At 33.3% G+C, this 17,983-nt stretch overlaps 1 protein-coding gene across 1 annotated transcript in view; it reads left to right on the top strand.

The window, feature by feature from the left end:
- The window catches only part of LOC129219084 (uncharacterized), a 78,727-nt gene that overhangs the window by 53,659 nt on the left and 7,085 nt on the right, over positions 1–17,983 (top strand). The window contains 10 exon segments of the mRNA XM_054853402.1: positions 3,022–3,118; positions 7,531–7,662; positions 8,327–8,564; positions 9,728–9,867; positions 11,843–11,966; positions 12,042–12,117; positions 12,624–12,729; positions 14,474–14,565; positions 15,832–15,972; positions 16,199–16,355. Coding sequence (XP_054709377.1) covers positions 3,022–3,118; positions 7,531–7,662; positions 8,327–8,564; positions 9,728–9,867; positions 11,843–11,966; positions 12,042–12,117; positions 12,624–12,729; positions 14,474–14,565; positions 15,832–15,972; positions 16,199–16,355 — 1,303 coding nt within the window.

The following is a 17,983-nucleotide window of genomic DNA, read 5'->3' on the forward strand; positions in this document are numbered from 1 at the left end:
AAAAATAATAATAATAACGACGACGACACAAAGGCGTACAAGTTCGAAAGCGCAAAAAAGAGGAAATAAATCGAAACCCACAGGTTTAAGGGCGCATGAAGAAAAAAAAAAAAAACGAAGGCGCACAGGTTTGAGAGTGCAAAAAAAAAAAAAAAGACTCGAGAGAAAGAGAAAAAAAAAAGAAAGAAAAACCAAGGCGCGCACGGCCGAGGATGCAAAAGAAAAACCGAAGGAGCTCAGGTTTGAAGGTTCAAAAGAGAAAAAGATCGTACAGGTGTGCAGGATATTAAAAAATAATAATAAAAAAAAAAGAAAGGGGGGGGGAGAACGAAATCGCAGTTTTGAAGGAGCGAAAGAAACAAAGGTGCACAGTATCGAGGGAGCAAAAGAAACAAAGGCGCACAGGTTCGAGGGAGCAGAAGAAACAAAGGCACACAGGTTCGTGGAAGCAAAAAAGAAAAACTAAAGGTGTAATGGTTTGAGGGCAAGAAAAATCCGAAGGTGCTCAGGTTTGAGAGCGCAGGAAAAATACAAAGTCGTACAGGCTTGTGGGCGCGAAAAAAAAAAAAAGACGTTTAGGATCAAGGGTGAAAAAAAAATGATGGCCCACAGGTTCGAGGGCGCAAAGAAAAAAAAAAGCTAAGGTGTACAGGTTCGAGGGGCTTAAAAAAAACAAAGCCGCACAAGTTTGAGTCAAACTTAAGAAAAAAAAAAAAAAAAACAAGGCGGAGGGATCATCGGCCCGTGGGCCGATGATCCGGAGACACCGCCATCTTGACTAGGTTGAAATTGTATCATGCATAACTTTTATAAAGCTAAAATTAACAATATTTGTTATGAAGTAATTTGTAGTTCAAATAATAATTTGGGTTTTATAGCTTTGATCAGCCTTAGAAAAAAAATCACTAACGGATATTCTTAAATTATTGAGACAAACTTCACCATTGAAATTTCTACAAATATTCTATGAAATTTATTTTTAAAATTCCAATTAATGCTTTACAGGAGTTTTCAATTTTATAAACAATTTATTGGGAAGTGTATGAAAAATATAAGGTTCATATGTTTAAAAAGTAATTGTTGACCAGCAGTTGTAAGTAATTGTTACAAGATTATTGTTGATCCGAAAATAAAATGATGGTTGAAATTAGAAACACGTATTTTCAAATGAACATTATTTTAATCATTTTCAAAATTTCTATAAAAGGAACAAAAACTTTACAATATATATCAACGGATTAATTAGATTTGGAGGAAGGGAAAAAAATAGCTTTTTGTATTGAAATTTTCTTAAAATAGCACTGAATTCGTCAGAAATTCCCAATTGCACTTCGCGATCCGATCGCCTTCTGCAGTAACGTCACGTTCCTACTCAACGTTCAACATTGACAAAAGCGTAGCATCGTACACATCCCATTTGCTAGTTTGTGCAGTAAATTCAACAAACTATCCCTCTTCAGCGCAATATGCAGTGGAAGGAACAGCTTTTCCTAGCAGCATTAGAAACTTTTGAGCGATTAACGTTCAGTTTGAAGTGTACATTTTGAAATAACTGTGTTTCATGCATCGAATCATATGAATCGCTTTACATTTCTTGGCCAGTGCAATACATTGTAAAATTTATCTTTTATCAACGCGAGGAAAGATAAGTGAACGCAAGTCATTTCACAAAATTTAAATGCCGTAAATATAACTCCAGTTGAGACCGCAACAAGTTTAGGGTTTAAAAGGCAAACTATGTCCCTTCACATAATATGGCTCTGATAAGTTGAGTTATGACTTTGAATATGTTTGTTTTGCATTGATGAACCATTCATTATTTTTATGCACTGATGAAGGGGCTTGCATTTGAGAGCCCCGAAACAGCTATTGCTAAGTTTTTAACTCTCTTTTAAATGCTTTTATTTGTACTTTTACACGTTGCGTCATTTTACTTATTCCACAGTACAAAGTTTTCGAATGCTTTTTAACGAAGTACAGAGAATATATCTGTTTGAATCAAGAGGAAAGACCTGTTTGTTCATTGTCACACGACAAGTTTTCGCGTTCACTTTGAGGCCATAATTCATTTACAATCTTAGGTATTTATTGGTTTAATTATATCAACTCAAATTCTAAGAAACGTTTTCTCCAAAAAAGCTATGATAGCATGCTAACTGCAGTGAAATTTGGCAGCGTGACGGATTGTTACTTCAAATTAAACAAAAACTTGTTTGTTGTTGGCAGTAGGAAGAAACTATCTTTATCAAATGGTTGCTTTAGACCTTATCTCTACAGAGTTTAAAACAAGGAACTTGAGATATTTCTTTTGATGCCTATTTACCTCACTATTAAATTACTTCTCTGAGCAGTATTTTGGCAGTTGCTCCTCCAAATGTGTATTTGTTTCAGAATGCGTGAATAGTGTATTCTATTCTATGCGTTAACTGTAGATGTGCTTGTTCCTTCGTTGAGCTTAAGACATTAGCTTAAAATAGAAATTTCAGCTAAGTTAATTTACAATCGAATTTAAATCTAAAATATTATAAATGTTTTATCAAGATGAATTGAGATAAGTGTTGATATTAAATTTTCAATTTTTTGTACGGATTTGTTATAGCTCGCAACCGAGGTTTAATTTCTGACAAAAGTGTGGGTTTCCTCTAGTCTTCAGATCTTTTTTTCATTCGTAAATTGCCTGAGTTGCCATCAAATATGCCAAAATTCTACTAAACTTTACATGAAGTTCAGGAGCTAAGCTCCTATGCACTCCCACTGAAATAAATTCAAACTCTATGGCTAAAATGCTCCATTTTAGATTTTTCTTAAATTTTCAATTAAAGACATTTTATTTGCAGAAATGGATTTTCCCCCCACGTAAAGTGAATTCATGTTTTACTGTCACTTTAAATACTACAGTTCGCGGCCATCTTTACTGCAAATACATTATATTCAATTCAAAAAAATCCAAGCAGGTTATAGAATTTATGTCTTTATTCTATGTAAAATGCTTACAAAGACAAAACTACGTATTTTTTGCAGGTACTTCTACGGAATGAAACCTATCTTGTTAGTTACAGACCCGATGCTCTTGAAAAATATATTTATAAGAGATTTTTCGAAGTTCATTAATCGAGAGGTATGCTGCGCTATTATTTTTATACAAATCAATAACTTAGGATTTCATTTAAATAGTGTACTTTTAATAGTGTAAAAGTTTTTTCCTTTCTTTAGTATAAGTGGTTTATTAGTTTACACAATGATAATTTGGTTTCATGGTGTTTGCTGCGTTTTGACAGTGATTCCTTGAAAACAGAAAGTTCATCATGACCTAGTGTAGCATCTTTTATTCACCTTATTAGAATTTTTAAGACCCCGCTTTTAGCGTTCGAATTGGACTGAAATAGACAAGTAAACGGTACATTGCCTGATGTGCGTACACAAAATAAGGCCACCCTAAGGTTCATGGCTTAATGTCTTGCTGATTTATAATTCAATCGGCTCCAAAGTTTGCACATTCATCAGCTAACTGATAAAAAATAGAAGCATATAATTCCATGGGAAAATATGTTTCAATTATGTTTGTTAGCAGTTTTAAAAAAAAGAGAGCCGTCTTAGGCCTAATTAAGGACATGGATCCCCAATCAGGCTTACTTTGGGAAAGGATTTCCTCACGCAGGGTTAAAAAAATAAAATAAATAAAAGCGACAGTAAGAACAATTAAAAAAAATCTTTATTTTCAGTATAAAAACATATTCCGTCACATTTTTAAAACCCAAAAACATTATCGAACTTTCCCTGTTAACTTTAATGGAAAGGAGAAAGATTAATCGTCACATTCGAGGCATTGATAATTATTATTATTATTTTTTTTTTGTGTGTGTGTGTGTTTTTGGTCACTCTTGAGCACAGTTTGTGCACATATGTGTAGCATGTGCAGAACAGGATCATATCCTCCACCCAATCCTCCGATGTTCGTATTAAGACACAAGAGTCCTGATAAGGCTTACCACGGCTTTATTCGGTTACAACCTACTTTCTTTAGGTCATCCAATCACAGGAAAAACTGACGATACACAAAGACATTTTTCTCTTTTTTTGAATCCATTAATAACATAAATCAGGTTTCAAGACCAATACAGATTTTTTTAAGTTCTAGTAAACTACAGTGTTTTACGAAAAAAACAAAACTTACAGCAATCATATGGACTCGACAATTCTATTTCTGCACTGTTGCGTGGTGATCATAAATTGCTTCTTGATAGCGCATTGTCAATTAGGCTTTTTAATGACGATGTAGCCTAATCGTCGTAGCCAAGATCTAGAGAATTTTTACTTGACTGAATCAAAAAATGGGGGATACTCTTATTGGTCTACATTACTTTATTTCGCTCACCCACCTTATAAGGTTGCCTATTCTATTCAAATAAATTAATTGAGGCAGTAAGAAGCAAAGTTCGGTTATTGGGGGCAAAAGAATTGAAAAGTTTACCAGTTCTACTATTACCATATCTTGCCCCAAAACAAATGTTTCTCTTACGATTTTTACTAGTAAATTCCAAATTTGTAATTTTGACACTTGCATCCCTTTGCTTCTATTATGAGCTCTTAGCTACACATTCTCACTGGATAGAATGTGTGCCGTTCTAGAAAATATCAAATCTCAGAGTCGTCTTTCAATAAAAGTATAAAAAACAGTGAAATAATGAATGGGATGTGATCGCATACGGTAAACCAAAGCAACATCGTATTATTATCTCTCAAAGGCTTTTCTTTCTTGTGAAAACGCCACAACTTCGTTAATGTGTCATCAAACTTCAAAAGAAATGTATCTTTTTAAAGATTTCCCTCGCTTTTGTTGTTAAAAATATTAACAAATACCTATAGTTCACATATTGCCTGTTTTTTTTTTTTCTTTCTATTTTTTTAATACACTTAAAACAAACAAATGGATTTCTTCAGTTAAATTGAAAACTTTCACTGCAGTGCTAAGAGTGACTCGAACAGCTCAGGGGTCGAGTCCATGTTCGGCCGGCTTCAAAATGAATGCAGAGGCTCTTCTCTTTTTAAAATCAAGCTCTTCGTAACTAAACACCTGAAGCTTTGTACGCCTATTAATCACGCAAATCTATGAAAGGTTATATATTTTTATATCAGTACACACGCCATTGAGTCCGGCAATTTTCTTCCTGGCGAATGTATCAATTTTTACGCATGGTGTCTTTACTATTTTTACAGCAGGGATATAAATTTAGAGAGCAAATACTGCGCACGGCTCAGCTAGTACTAAATTAACACAAATTTTAAAAAAATTAAAAATGAAGATTAAACAAAAATAATATATTCTACGCGATTAAACAACTTCAATTCGAAAAACTATTTCGTCAAACTACCAATTTAATATTTTTAATGCTTATGTTTAAATAATTATTATTTCGCGCCAAGAAAGCTCAATTATATCAGGTGTAAGGTAGAGAGATAGTTGAATTAAAGAAAACAATAAATAGGCATAATAAAAATGTTCTCAAGAACACGAAATTATCAAAAAATTCTAAATAAAATGTATTTTTCTTCCATAACACATTGGAAAATTCTGACTAAACTAAGAAAACATTTCACTCTATAAATTACCTAAGCAACAGTCCGATAAGAATGTTGTCCTCACGAAACAGACGTTCTCGGGATAATCAAACACGTGCTCCACTAAAAAACCTGCTTGTTGAGAAAGAGAGTGAGAAAATGGACCCCGTTCATGGAGACATGGGCTTTCATGACCATGCCATGAGTCCAGGTCTGGATTTACGTACAAGCTAAGCAAGCTATAGCTTAGGGTTTGCTAGTGGCCCTCAACTCCCGGAAATTAGTATGATTCGTTGCAAAAAAAAAAAAAAAAAAAAAAAGAAAGAAAGAAAAGTACTTGAAAAAATAAATTTCATTTTCTAGTGCTTGAAAAGTTTGAAAATTTGGAAAAGTGTGTTTACAAACCAGAAATGATATGGGGTAGGGAGAAGGAATGCGAATACATGTCAAATTCAGCTCCTTGCTTAATCCTGCACCAAAAATGTAAAAACCATGGTTCTTACATTACCATGGTTTTTACATTTTTGTGTCTCACATGTTTCATATCTTGCTGTGAATGTAATTCCGAATGCAGTATTTTGGAAATTACTTTGGTGTTGCTTGCTTTTATCTTACTTCTTCTGCATATTGTCAATCTGTATAGTACGGAAAAAAACACTACCTCTATTCCTTTTCGTTTTTTTGTCCCACTTGCAACTAAACAGAAGTTGTTGTCACGAGAAATCTATAGTTTTTTTTCTTTTAAATTTAAAATAGCTGTTTCTTACAAAGTTAAAACAGGGGAGTGTAAAAATTTACAATCTATCACTAAAATATCAGAGACTGGAAAGTACAAATGAAGAGAGTTAAATAATTTTAATTGTTCCAGACTGCTTGAAAATAATTAGATAAGTCTTTGAAAATCCGAAGCAAAGTTGGGCTCCAATTTTATTTCTTATTAAGTGTATAAATTATGAATTGTTCAAAATGGGCAGTACGTTACTCTCTTGTTACCTATTTTCAAAATCTGTACGCCATTTCTTTTAAAGCATTTTTTACAATTTATCATTTTATATTTCATTGTTGTATTTGTCGGTGGGTTGGAGGGGTGGTTAAAACTAATTGTACCGAAGGAAAATGTGAGTAAGTAACAATGCATTGTCTTTTTTCTTCCCGCGCTCCTTCTCTCTGTCAACTACTGTCATCGATTTGTCGAATCAAAAACAATTTTTACTGTGCGTTATGTTAATTTTTAAAAGAGTATTTAACTTTAAAAAGTTTTGTTTGCCTATTTCTGTCTTGAAATTTTTGCAGTTCCAACTATATCTTACACGGCTTCAAAATGCAGAATTTTATATCTATTTTTCAAAATTTCCTCCGGCGGAGAAACCCCCGGGACACGATACTTGGGAATATTCTATACTCCACTTAAAGGGTAGTTCTGAGTCACTCTCTTGATACCATTCCCCCTAGGGTAGTTCTGAGTCACTCTCTTGATACCATTCCCCCTCTCAAGGTCAATCCAACACAGGACATTGGGGAAAACACATTAAAACATGATCAACTAAGTAAAAGTATTGCTGTATGTATCAGAAGAAAGAGACAGCACATAGTAAAGGGGAAAAAAATAAATAAATAAAATTGCCTCTTACACCACCGAGATAAACATTGTTCAAACTACAAAAGGGGCCCCATACCTGAATTAGCTTAGGGCCCATTTAAGTCTAAATCCGGTCCTGCATGAGTCTCAGTATATAATTAATTTTAAGATTGTCATACATTTTACAAATCATTTTCGCTGTTTGAGTAATTAAATTTAACACTTGTAACATAACACTTATCGCAAAGAACAATTTAACGTGTTAAGTTTATGAGTGAATTTAGATAGATTTCTCTTGAATAGCCTATTAAGTATGTTTTGAAAAACTGCAAAAGTGATATTGCACTGCACACGTCATTAACATATTATGTATTTTGATTTAATACTATTAGTCATTCAACCCGTTGTCAAGATACAGCAAAAGGGCAGAATTAGGCCAAAGTGTTTTAAACCTACAAAATCAAGAATGGAAAGATGTAAGAAGCATACTTACTCCGACATTTACTGCAGCAAAAATGAAGCAGGTAATTAATTATTTTTACATACAATAAAGTAAGATGTTTTGCGATGTTCGTATCGGGAAAACAGTAAGGTCTAGAAACATTGATTTTGGCACGCAGGTGTAGTCTCTGCCGAAGTTGGGCACGTCCAGCCTTAGATGATTTTTTAAATGTTGATTTTGGTTTTCTGTAATTTTGTTACTCTCAATAAAGCATTAAAATTACAAAGCTATCTAAGAGAATTAACTAGGAGAGTTGTTCATGGACCGGAAAATAGAAGTCGTAAACATGTTTTAACTGCTGTAAACAATGTTTAAGACTAAAAAGATTCTGAAGTTTCAATCATTTTTTGAACTGAATTCAATATGAAAATGTACCAAGACTTTATATTGCATGAGTTGAAACAATAAAATTGCTAGACAAAATTGCTTTCCCTTGAACGGTGCCCCTAAGCCCTTGAAAGTAAGTTTGTCATTATTCTCCCCTGCTGGATGCCGTATTTTCACCACCAGACACCCTGGATTAATGGTGCAATGTTTCCACCTAATTTAAAAGTTATATTTAATAAAACCAGGCCATCCTTCAATTGCTTTCAGCATTAACATGCAACTGTAAGCTCTTGCATCCCATAAAACTTAAGATATATCATCCCTTCCACTAGATTTAACAATCATTTTTACATGTGCAGATGGCAGGAAGCATAAATTCTTCTATCGAAACTATGATAGAGATGATGACAGACAGAGCAAGAGCTGGAGAAGAATTCGACGTATCCGACACATATCAAAGACTGACTATGGACGTAATAACGAGAACAGCCTTTGGTGTTCGCACGGACGTACAAAAGGACTTCAATTCAAGTTTATTGCGAGCAACGAAACTGATGTTTAGAACCCCTTACAGAGACCCTATAGTATTCATAGGCTGTAAGTACATTATTTGCTTTCAACTCTCAATAATTACTAAAATATTTCAGGAATATTGCAACAGCAAGGGTAGTGGTTCTCTTTCTGTGTTATCTCACTTTAGTAACAAATTATAGGTAGGTACACGGATGACTTAAGATATCAAATTTAACCAAAATTAGTTTTTTTACCTACATCTTATTTCCATCTGTTGTTATTATAATTTCATGGATCAATTGTAGACAATGTATATTAGAAATGACTAGGAAGAAGTATGATTTCGGTAGTATGTGTTACTGAAGTTTACCTCTCCGCTGTGGGCGAAGTACGTAGTATGTCGGTAGTTATTACGGGCAAACGAGTTAAAGGCACTCAACTCTTAAACAGATTTTTTATAGATACAAAAAACATCTTATTGCTAATAAATGAACGTCACAGAAATTAGTGAAATTATCCAGATTGAATATAACAAGCTTATAGGGTCCATGACCTTGATATGAGGATTCAATTATGACGACAGCCTCGTCCACATTTACTGCATTGAATTCCATCTTCCACTGCTAGATCCTCATTATACTCATGCCACACTTCCACAAGTGGTTTTCGTAAAATATTGTTTTTCTTTTCGGTGTTTCCTTTACTGTGCTGGTTTCAACGTTTTGCTGCCTCTTCAGACCTGTTTACGATATTTTGCATTACGAATTAATTTATAAATGCATAGTTATTTATATCTGTAGTATAATTCGAATGAAAATCAAATGTTTGATTGTCATAACAACGTAGAATATAAACAATTGTTACCATTTGTTAGTCAAATGGAAGGTCACGTTTGTAGTCAAATATACTGAATAGCATCACATAGTTTAAAGTTACCCAAAATGACTATACCAACTCCAGATCCTAGTATTTCAACCGACTGTTGTTTTGTGGATGAATAATTCTAACGAACTAAAGAAACTTTTAATTAAAAAATAAATTAATTCTAGCAGAACATATAGCAACATTCGGTATTGCAGCAAATGATTATTATTTTCTCCCCCCTACTAAAGGGGGGAGAACATTTAATTTACAATATAAATTAAATGTTCGATTTCTGTATTTATAGAACATGCTTAAATACAATGTGTTTAAAATGCTTCATTCCTGATAAAATTGTTTTTTTTTTTTTTTTAAATCCTTTTCAGTGTCTTTTCCATGGCTGAGACGACTTTGCATGAAGCTACAGTTTTTTATACTAGGGATACTAAACCGAGGAGTCTCTCCAACCATAATGTTGAGTAAAGGACTCAAGCAAGTAATCGAAGATCGCAGAAGCAACCCGTTGGTACTCAAACCTTTCCTCAAAAATAGATGCATTAAGATACAGATGAAGTCCAATTTAACACATTATAAATTGACTTTTAACTAAAATTGAAACCACAGACCACTGATGCCGAAACTAGTAGCAAGACAAGTGTTTCCGATCATTTCCAACAATTAAACCATGTGAAAGGCTTTCGCGAGCAGACGAATGGAAAACATTTTAATATGATTCATCTTTTACATTTTTGCATTAATTAAGCTATTTTTATTCGATCAAACGGTGGGAAAAACAGTTCCCCTTGGAGTGATAACCTCCGAAATTGTATCTGCCTGTTTCGGGTAGGTTCACATTTATTGCAAATTTCATCTAAAATGTAGCATTACTTCTTGAGGAGCACTACTCCTGCACTCGCAAAGAACAAGAGAATTCGTTCGATCTTTTTCTCAAAAAGTTTCAATTGCGATTTGACATAGCGTTGATGAAATAATGCAATACTTTTAATTACTTTTTATATTCATAAGAAATGGAGTATTTTTATAAAACACTTCTTCAGAATATCCAAAAAAGTTCACAGCACAAACATAAGATGCAATTGTGTTTTCAAAGTTTTACAATTTGGCTGCTGTTGCTCAGGGGTGCTCACAGGAGGGAATTATGACGTAAGTTGCGCCATCAAATTTTTTTTTGGGGGGGGGGGATTTTTCAATTTTTTTAAATTTATTTATTGATTTATTTTTGATAAAAATTGTTTGATTTATTTAATTCTGTTTACACTTTATTTCATTCATTTATTTATTTAGTTTGTGTGTTTCTATGTCATTGGCGTAGAACAGAACTTTTCTAATAATATAATAATAGTAATTAAAAATAAAAAAAACCTGTGACCCCCTCACTTCCTCCAATCAACTCTAATTTGAATTCTGAAACTTTGAATTCAAATTATGTTTTTCGCAATCACGAGTTGCGACAAGACCCTACTCATTAGAGTTATTGTTTCTAGAAATGGTCCCCCCCCCCAAAGCAAGTTCCTCCTCCTGGGTAGCTATGTGTGTGCAGACTTAAGTGTGTGTATGTAGGCCTGTGTATGTGTGTAAAGGCGTGCGCGTGTAGGCAAAGGTGTATGAGCATGCGTGTGTTGGACATGGACGCCACCACCCAGCAGAAGTGGATTCCGGGGGACAGTGCTCAGGACCAGATCAGCCGTGCCGCCGCCGCGCGGGTGGTGCTGCTGGTACAAGCTGAAAAAGGAACAACAACGTCAAGGACTGTCAAATGAGAACAATAAGCAATCGTGATTGCTCAATAAATAAATAAAAACATTTTTGAAAAATAAATAAAATAAAAAAGAGCTAAAAAATAAAAAATAAAAAAGGGAAAGAGGGTTGAGAAAAAAGTTGGGGGGGGGGGTGGAATTGTCCATTGAACTTGGGGGGGGGCACCCCTGCTGTTGGTAATAGGTAGACTTCTGAGGGTTCATCGTTTATATCGCAGCATTAGTCATTATGAAATTACGGATTACGGTGAGCGGTATTAGGAATGTGATCGTGTTTGCTCCCTCTACCCTATTACTCCGCTGAAACCATGCAATAGAAAATAACTGATTTGTTACACTTATCAATTCTTATTTTAAAAAAAAAATGTCTTTGACATTAGCAGAAGTATAAATCGTGTATTCAATCGTGCTGAGAACTATTTTAGATATTGAATTTGCGAAAATCTCATACTAATTTTATGCAATACGGAACCGTATCGTTCTATAGTAATCGGACAACATTTTGACCCTTTTTCATGAATCCAGAAATTTGTTGTATCGTTTAAAAGAAAGTATTTATTTTCATCAACACCGTGTTATCGGGAGGGAAAACAGAAAGTAATTAAATAACCGAACTGTTTTTGCCGCAAAAATTGCGGAAGAGAAATAGTTTGTTATCCTTTTCACTTCGATTTTGAATATTTAACAAAATAGCTTTTAAAATCGGTTAACTTTTTTTTCCAGGACAAGAAAGCCGATCTTTTACAGTTGATGATCGACTCGAAAATTATACGGCACAGCCCTGACATTGACGTGCGCAAGTTAGAAATCGGTGACGGTGAAGATGATCTCAAAGCAGATAAAGAACGTAAGACTACTTCACACACGCACAAATAACTACAAATCATAAATATAACTTATTTAAGAAACTTTTTTTTTCCAGATAATTTCAATGCAATTGAAAGAACTATGTCAGAGAACGAAATAATCTCAAGTGCTATGATAGTTTTGCTGGCTGGGTAAGTATTGTACACTTTGCTGGAAAAAAGTTAAGCACTTCCTAAAAGAAAGCGGGATATTGGTATACGTTTAAGACAAATTAAATCGCTCATTTCAGAAACCAGTATCGTGTACTTTTCGGAACTTTTGGTGAATCGATAAAGGCAAATTTTCAATCGTTGATAAGATATTTTATACCTTAACATTGTGCGTAGTGCAACACTTTTTCAAACTAAAGCCACCAGGACTTGAATCTAAAGAGCTTCTCTTTGATTTTTTCACTAGACAAGCTAAACGTTTGGATTTTAATATCGTCCTAACTACGGCACTAAATAGTATATATATATAGTTGAAACTCGGTTACTTTTTCTTGTCTTTGTTTTAGAAAAAAGTATTTGTTGTAAGTGAAAATTAATAATGACTCAATGTAATTATTCCCAATGTTTAGCATTATTAGGCACAACTGTAATATTACCTTCATATATTTTGTGCACCCTATGATTTTTGTCTATATTATCTCTTTTAGCTACGAAACTACTAGCATGGCCCTTTCGTTCACCACATATTTGCTCGCTAAGCATCAAGTTGTTCAAGAAAAACTGTATGATGAAATCTGCGACCTTATCCAAACAGTAAGCAAAGAGCGATTATAATTAAGTTTATTAAGAAAACACACCTGTCTCTGTAAATTTATGATAATCCCAAAGTTTAACTCATAAAACATAACACGAACATCCGTTTTCTAATAAGTGATAATGAGATATCGATTCCGGATTTTGCGCAAGACAACTTACGTGCCTTCAGTTTGCTACTAACATTGTTTTTAAACGAGCTGATGTGTGCCTCACATGATTTCCTTTTACTCCAATTTAATGTCATTTTTCCATTATTGGCAGTTTTAATGTGATTCAATAGTTTACTCTCTAAATATCACCAAAAGTGGAAAAATTGAAACCAGATTTTTAAAAAAAAAACAAATTTGTCGCCAAAAAATTTGGCGACCAAAAGTCTGGCGATATATTGCCAGGTGTCCGCCAAATTGTAACACCACTTGAGTTTACATCGAAATTAACAATGATTTCCCCCCAAAAAGGAGCAAAACACCCCCTTAGAAACACCCGATGCAACCAAAAGGGGAGGTGCACAACTAGACCCCACTAGGAGTCTACGTACCAAATTTGAACTTTCTAGGACTTACCGTTGTTGAGTTATGCGAGATACATACACACGTACACACATACGTACATACAGACGTCACGAGAAAACTCGTTGTAATTAACTTGGGAATCGTCAAAATGGATATTTCGCGTGTCTATACGTTCTAAGGCACTTACTTATCCACGTGTGGTCGAGTTGAAAAAAAATTTAACATTCATTCGGAGGTGAGCAAAATGAAAATTAAGGTCGATTTTTGAGTGAAAATTTTTTCCCGAATACAGTACTTCCTTTTTTGTAAAAGGAAGTAAAAATGCTAATAGTAATACTAAAAATATTTATTTTAGAAAAATTAAATCAAAGAGGACATATTGGAGGTATTTTTCTATATCTAAAATTTGAGCAACGTTTTAAGGCTAAAAGCTCTCTAACAAGCTTGCATAGCTATGGATTTTACTAAACATAGTTTCCTGAATGTAACCAGAGTTATTTTTAACATTAGAAACGTATCTTGGAAATTAGAAATACACTTCTAAAATTTCACCTTTATTTTCACGCTTTCTGTTTTAAATTAAAATTTAGCATCGTAAAAAGTGCTAAGAAACGCATTTTTATTGATTATATGATTACTAATTTTTAATATTAAATTTGAGTACTTCTTTATTTTTAAGTTTTAGAATTTAAAATGCTAAACATTCCAAATGCTAAAAATCAAAATAGTACCCATCTTTTTTTTCCTTGCCATCTTAAATTTCTTCCTTGGAAAAAAAAAAGAAAAAAAAACCTAGTTTTTTTTTTTTTTTTTTTTTGTGGATCGGATCACTGTTATGATCTTCATCTTACATTTATTTCACTCCTGTAAAAAAAAAGTTCAAGGAGTCTTTTCCCGCCTGGAAAATAAAACATGGCTTTGACTGTCACAGAAATTACTTTATTCGCTGTAGGTCAAACATGTACATTTTCCTGACCAATTCAAATTTGTAACAAATTGTATTTGAACAGTAAATGAGTCTTTAAAAAGTTTTAATGAAAATAATAACATTAAGCGGAAACTATGCATGCCTTGTTCTCATGAGACGAGAGCCTCATAGCAAGTTCCCGCATACCTGTTTTAGAGATCTTTTGCATGACAAATGTCTCTTAATAAATAAAACCTGCTATCATAAAAAAGAAATTTTATACAATTTTAAACAGATACTTATGATTTTTTTTCTATAAAAGGGTCACATCTTGGAATACGCTACTGTAAACAGGCTTCCGTACCTGGACCAAGTTTTGAATGAGTCTTTAAGAATGTTTCCTCCAGTACATTTGTAAGTGAAAAAATGACTTAATGATTATGTAACCAATAATCTGTCAGATTATCTTCACCGTACTTTTTATTTTTACTATTGTCGTTTTTTATAATGACAATGCATTTACTTTCTAACACGGGCAGGCTCGAGGTTACTATAGTATCTTTCAGCTCAACCAAGATTTACAAATATTTTACCAACTATTTAACAAACACGATTTTACAAGCAGTTAGAATGCGATGGCAACCCATCAATGCCCACATGTCAAGAAATATTGACCAATATCAATTTAGGAATACTTTTATTCATGAACTACATACCTCTCATAGTGTAGATTTCAGATTGTCAGGCACTGTAGCAGAGCGGATGGGTGAAACTGTTCTTCCCCATGCAGGGACTGGAACCCAGGTCACCTGGGTAAAAGGCAGCGATCCTAATCCCTAGACCAAAAGAAACAATTCAAGAGTGCTGAGTTTTAATAAGTTTCATTAAGAAACCGGTAAACTCAAGTTGAAAACTTCAAGCATATGTCATACAATTATGCAAAGTACTTTATTACGCATATCGCATAAATTATTTACAATAAATGTTTCGTAATTAATAATTTTTTGTGTCCTTATAAGTGACTTCTGAGTTCTCTGAGAAACTTCTAGATTTCATGCGCAACACCATTTTTAACTTAAAAAATCCTTTCATCTTCTAGCCCTTTTGATTTCCCCCTGTCTCTATCTTTTCCTTTCTTTCATAGCACCTCTTTCACATAACGTATTCAGTTAGTTCTTATGAAATTCTAGTGTTTTGATGTGTTATTTAGTGATGTTGCTTATATATGACATTCCATGTAAAACATAAATAATTAATTAAAAAATATAAATAAACTCCATTGATCATGGATTAACGATGAACAAGTCATAAAAACAATATTATTTCATGTTGCCACTACATTGTGTTCAAAGAAAAGATAAACCAAAGGTAAACAAACGGGTTGCCAGAAATTGTGCCACTATGGCCACTTTTGGAGATTTTCTATGGGATTTAAAAAAAGTTAACCAGTAGGATTCGCATTCGCCATTTGTTTGGCACCAATATGTTCTTGCTAAAGCAAAACACGTGATTGAAACCACCAAATGGCAAAATTCTTTGTTGTCTATTTTTCCAGTGAGCGCAGTATGGCTAAGTTATTACATCAAATTTTGTAAATACTTTTGCACCATGTTTGTTCCCCTAATATCAATTTCTTTTCTCGATTTAAAATTGAAGTCCAAGTACATTTTTCTTGGATAGGTTCAACAACCGATTTGCCGTAGAAGATGTTCAATATGAAGATATCAAAATTCCAAAAGGCACGATCGTTCAAGCTCCAGTGTATTTAATGCAACATGATCCTGAATTTTGGCCAGATCCCGAGAAATTTAGGCCAGAAAGGTATTTCTTTGTTCCTAAAATATTTATATGCACTATATATTTTCCATAATGTCCAAAGTTCCTGTATAGAAAATCGCAAATCTATTATTGAAAATTCCATCCACCCCAGATTGTTTTACTAATTTTAAGTAAACAATTAAGTAAGTAGTTTAAGTATTTTAACTACATGAAAATTAACTCTACTACTAAAAATGAACTGCATCATTTGCATACTTAAAACTTTCAGATTCATTACAAAACCGAACCAGAATGGAGTTACATTTCTTCCTTTCGGAGTAGGTCCTAGAAATTGCTTGGGGATGCGATTGGCTCAATTGGAAGCGAAACTTGCCCTTGCTCATGTAATCTAGAATTTTCGGATACATCTGAACGAAAAACAAGAGGTAAAAGTTCAAATTTTTCAATTATTTCAAGACATCACTTCTTATCAAAAGATTTGCACTTCTGTACGATATTGAAATTCTAAATACTTGACCACGTCTCATTATTTTTGACAGCAAAGAAAAGACGTACATTCTAACGAAATTCACTAAATGTCAATTTTCAACACGCAAACTCTTTATAAGTAGGATATCGTTTCTGTGACAACATGTAAGGTAAACACACTAGTAGTGACCTGTGCTTCAATAGTGGCCACTTGAAGATTTATATTTGCAAAAATAGGAATCCAGGTCTCCGAATGGATTCAAAAGTGCATCAAACGTGCAATACCTCCTGCACGTTTGAATCCATTTTGAAACCTTTAATCATATTTTTCAAATATATGAACCTTGAAGTGGCTACTAGTGAAGCAATTTTTAAGTACTGGTCACTACTGGTGTGTTTACCTTACACATAAAGATTTTCTTTTAAATTACGCGTAATTGTTACAATGTTCATTGAAAAACATGGGTGTGATTCTCCTTTTTTTTAATCGGGGGTGAGGCAGAATTACAGCAAAATCCTTTGCTGAATGGCACACATGCGGAAAGTTTTTTTTTTTTCTTTCATGTACATTCTTTTCTAAAATTATCAATACGGTTTTAGGTTCAAAATTCGACGCATTAAGTAATATTAAGAGAAGCTTCTTTATTATTAAGATTATTTATTTTTACTTTTTGTTCTTTCATAAAACTTTTTATATTATTTTCATAATAATGTTTTTGTTTTTGAAGATAGCTCTACGTGAAATTCAACCTATTTTTTCCTCGTTTTATCATATTAGGTAAAAGAGTATGTGGGTACTTCGGCTCTTATCAACTTTTTTCCTCTATCTTGACGAGCACAGAAAATATCGTTTGCATCGCCTTCATTTTTTCTCCACGTACTTTAATTCTGATCAACTTTCTAGTATTTTTTTTAATGAATTTATGCATCTATTTGGAGGGGTGTTTTACATTTTGATCATTTTTTAATGGCTTAATTGATTTGGTTGGCAAATTATTTTGCATTTTAAAGGAACTTTTATAATGACTTGTTTCCTTTAAAAACTCATTAAAAATAGAAAAGGATGTTAAAAAAAAAGTTTGACCACTGTTTTTTCCCATGTACATATTTTTGTTTCTTTAAAGATGCTTATCAAAACTAAATGTATACAGTAATGGAGCTGTTGAAATTTTGGCATGTATTGATTAAACATTGAGCATAATAGTAGGGGAGATAGCGACCGAAATTTTACGACAATATATATAAGGCCAGAATTTTTTTAAATATTAGATTAGTTTACTTAAAAGAAGAAAACGCGAGTCTACCAAAAAGTTATCGTTGCAATAATTAATAAAAAATTTTGCAATATGTTGCAAAAACTTGTGAAATTGTCTTATATATATATAAGGCTGAATCTCGGTAATATTATTGATTACGTATAAACATAACGAAAAATATATGTCTACCGCGTCCGAAGTGTTGCCGTGCCGTGTCTACCACCCACGCAAGGTGCGAAAAAATCAGTCAATTTTGACTTAAATATATAAGCCTAAAATGTTTTTTAATAACTGTTTATAATGTATAAAATATAAAAACAAAAGTCTAC

Source organism: Uloborus diversus, chromosome 3 (assembly GCF_026930045.1).
Source record: "Uloborus diversus isolate 005 chromosome 3, Udiv.v.3.1, whole genome shotgun sequence".
In the NCBI taxonomy this organism is placed as follows: domain Eukaryota; kingdom Metazoa; phylum Arthropoda; class Arachnida; order Araneae; family Uloboridae; genus Uloborus; species Uloborus diversus.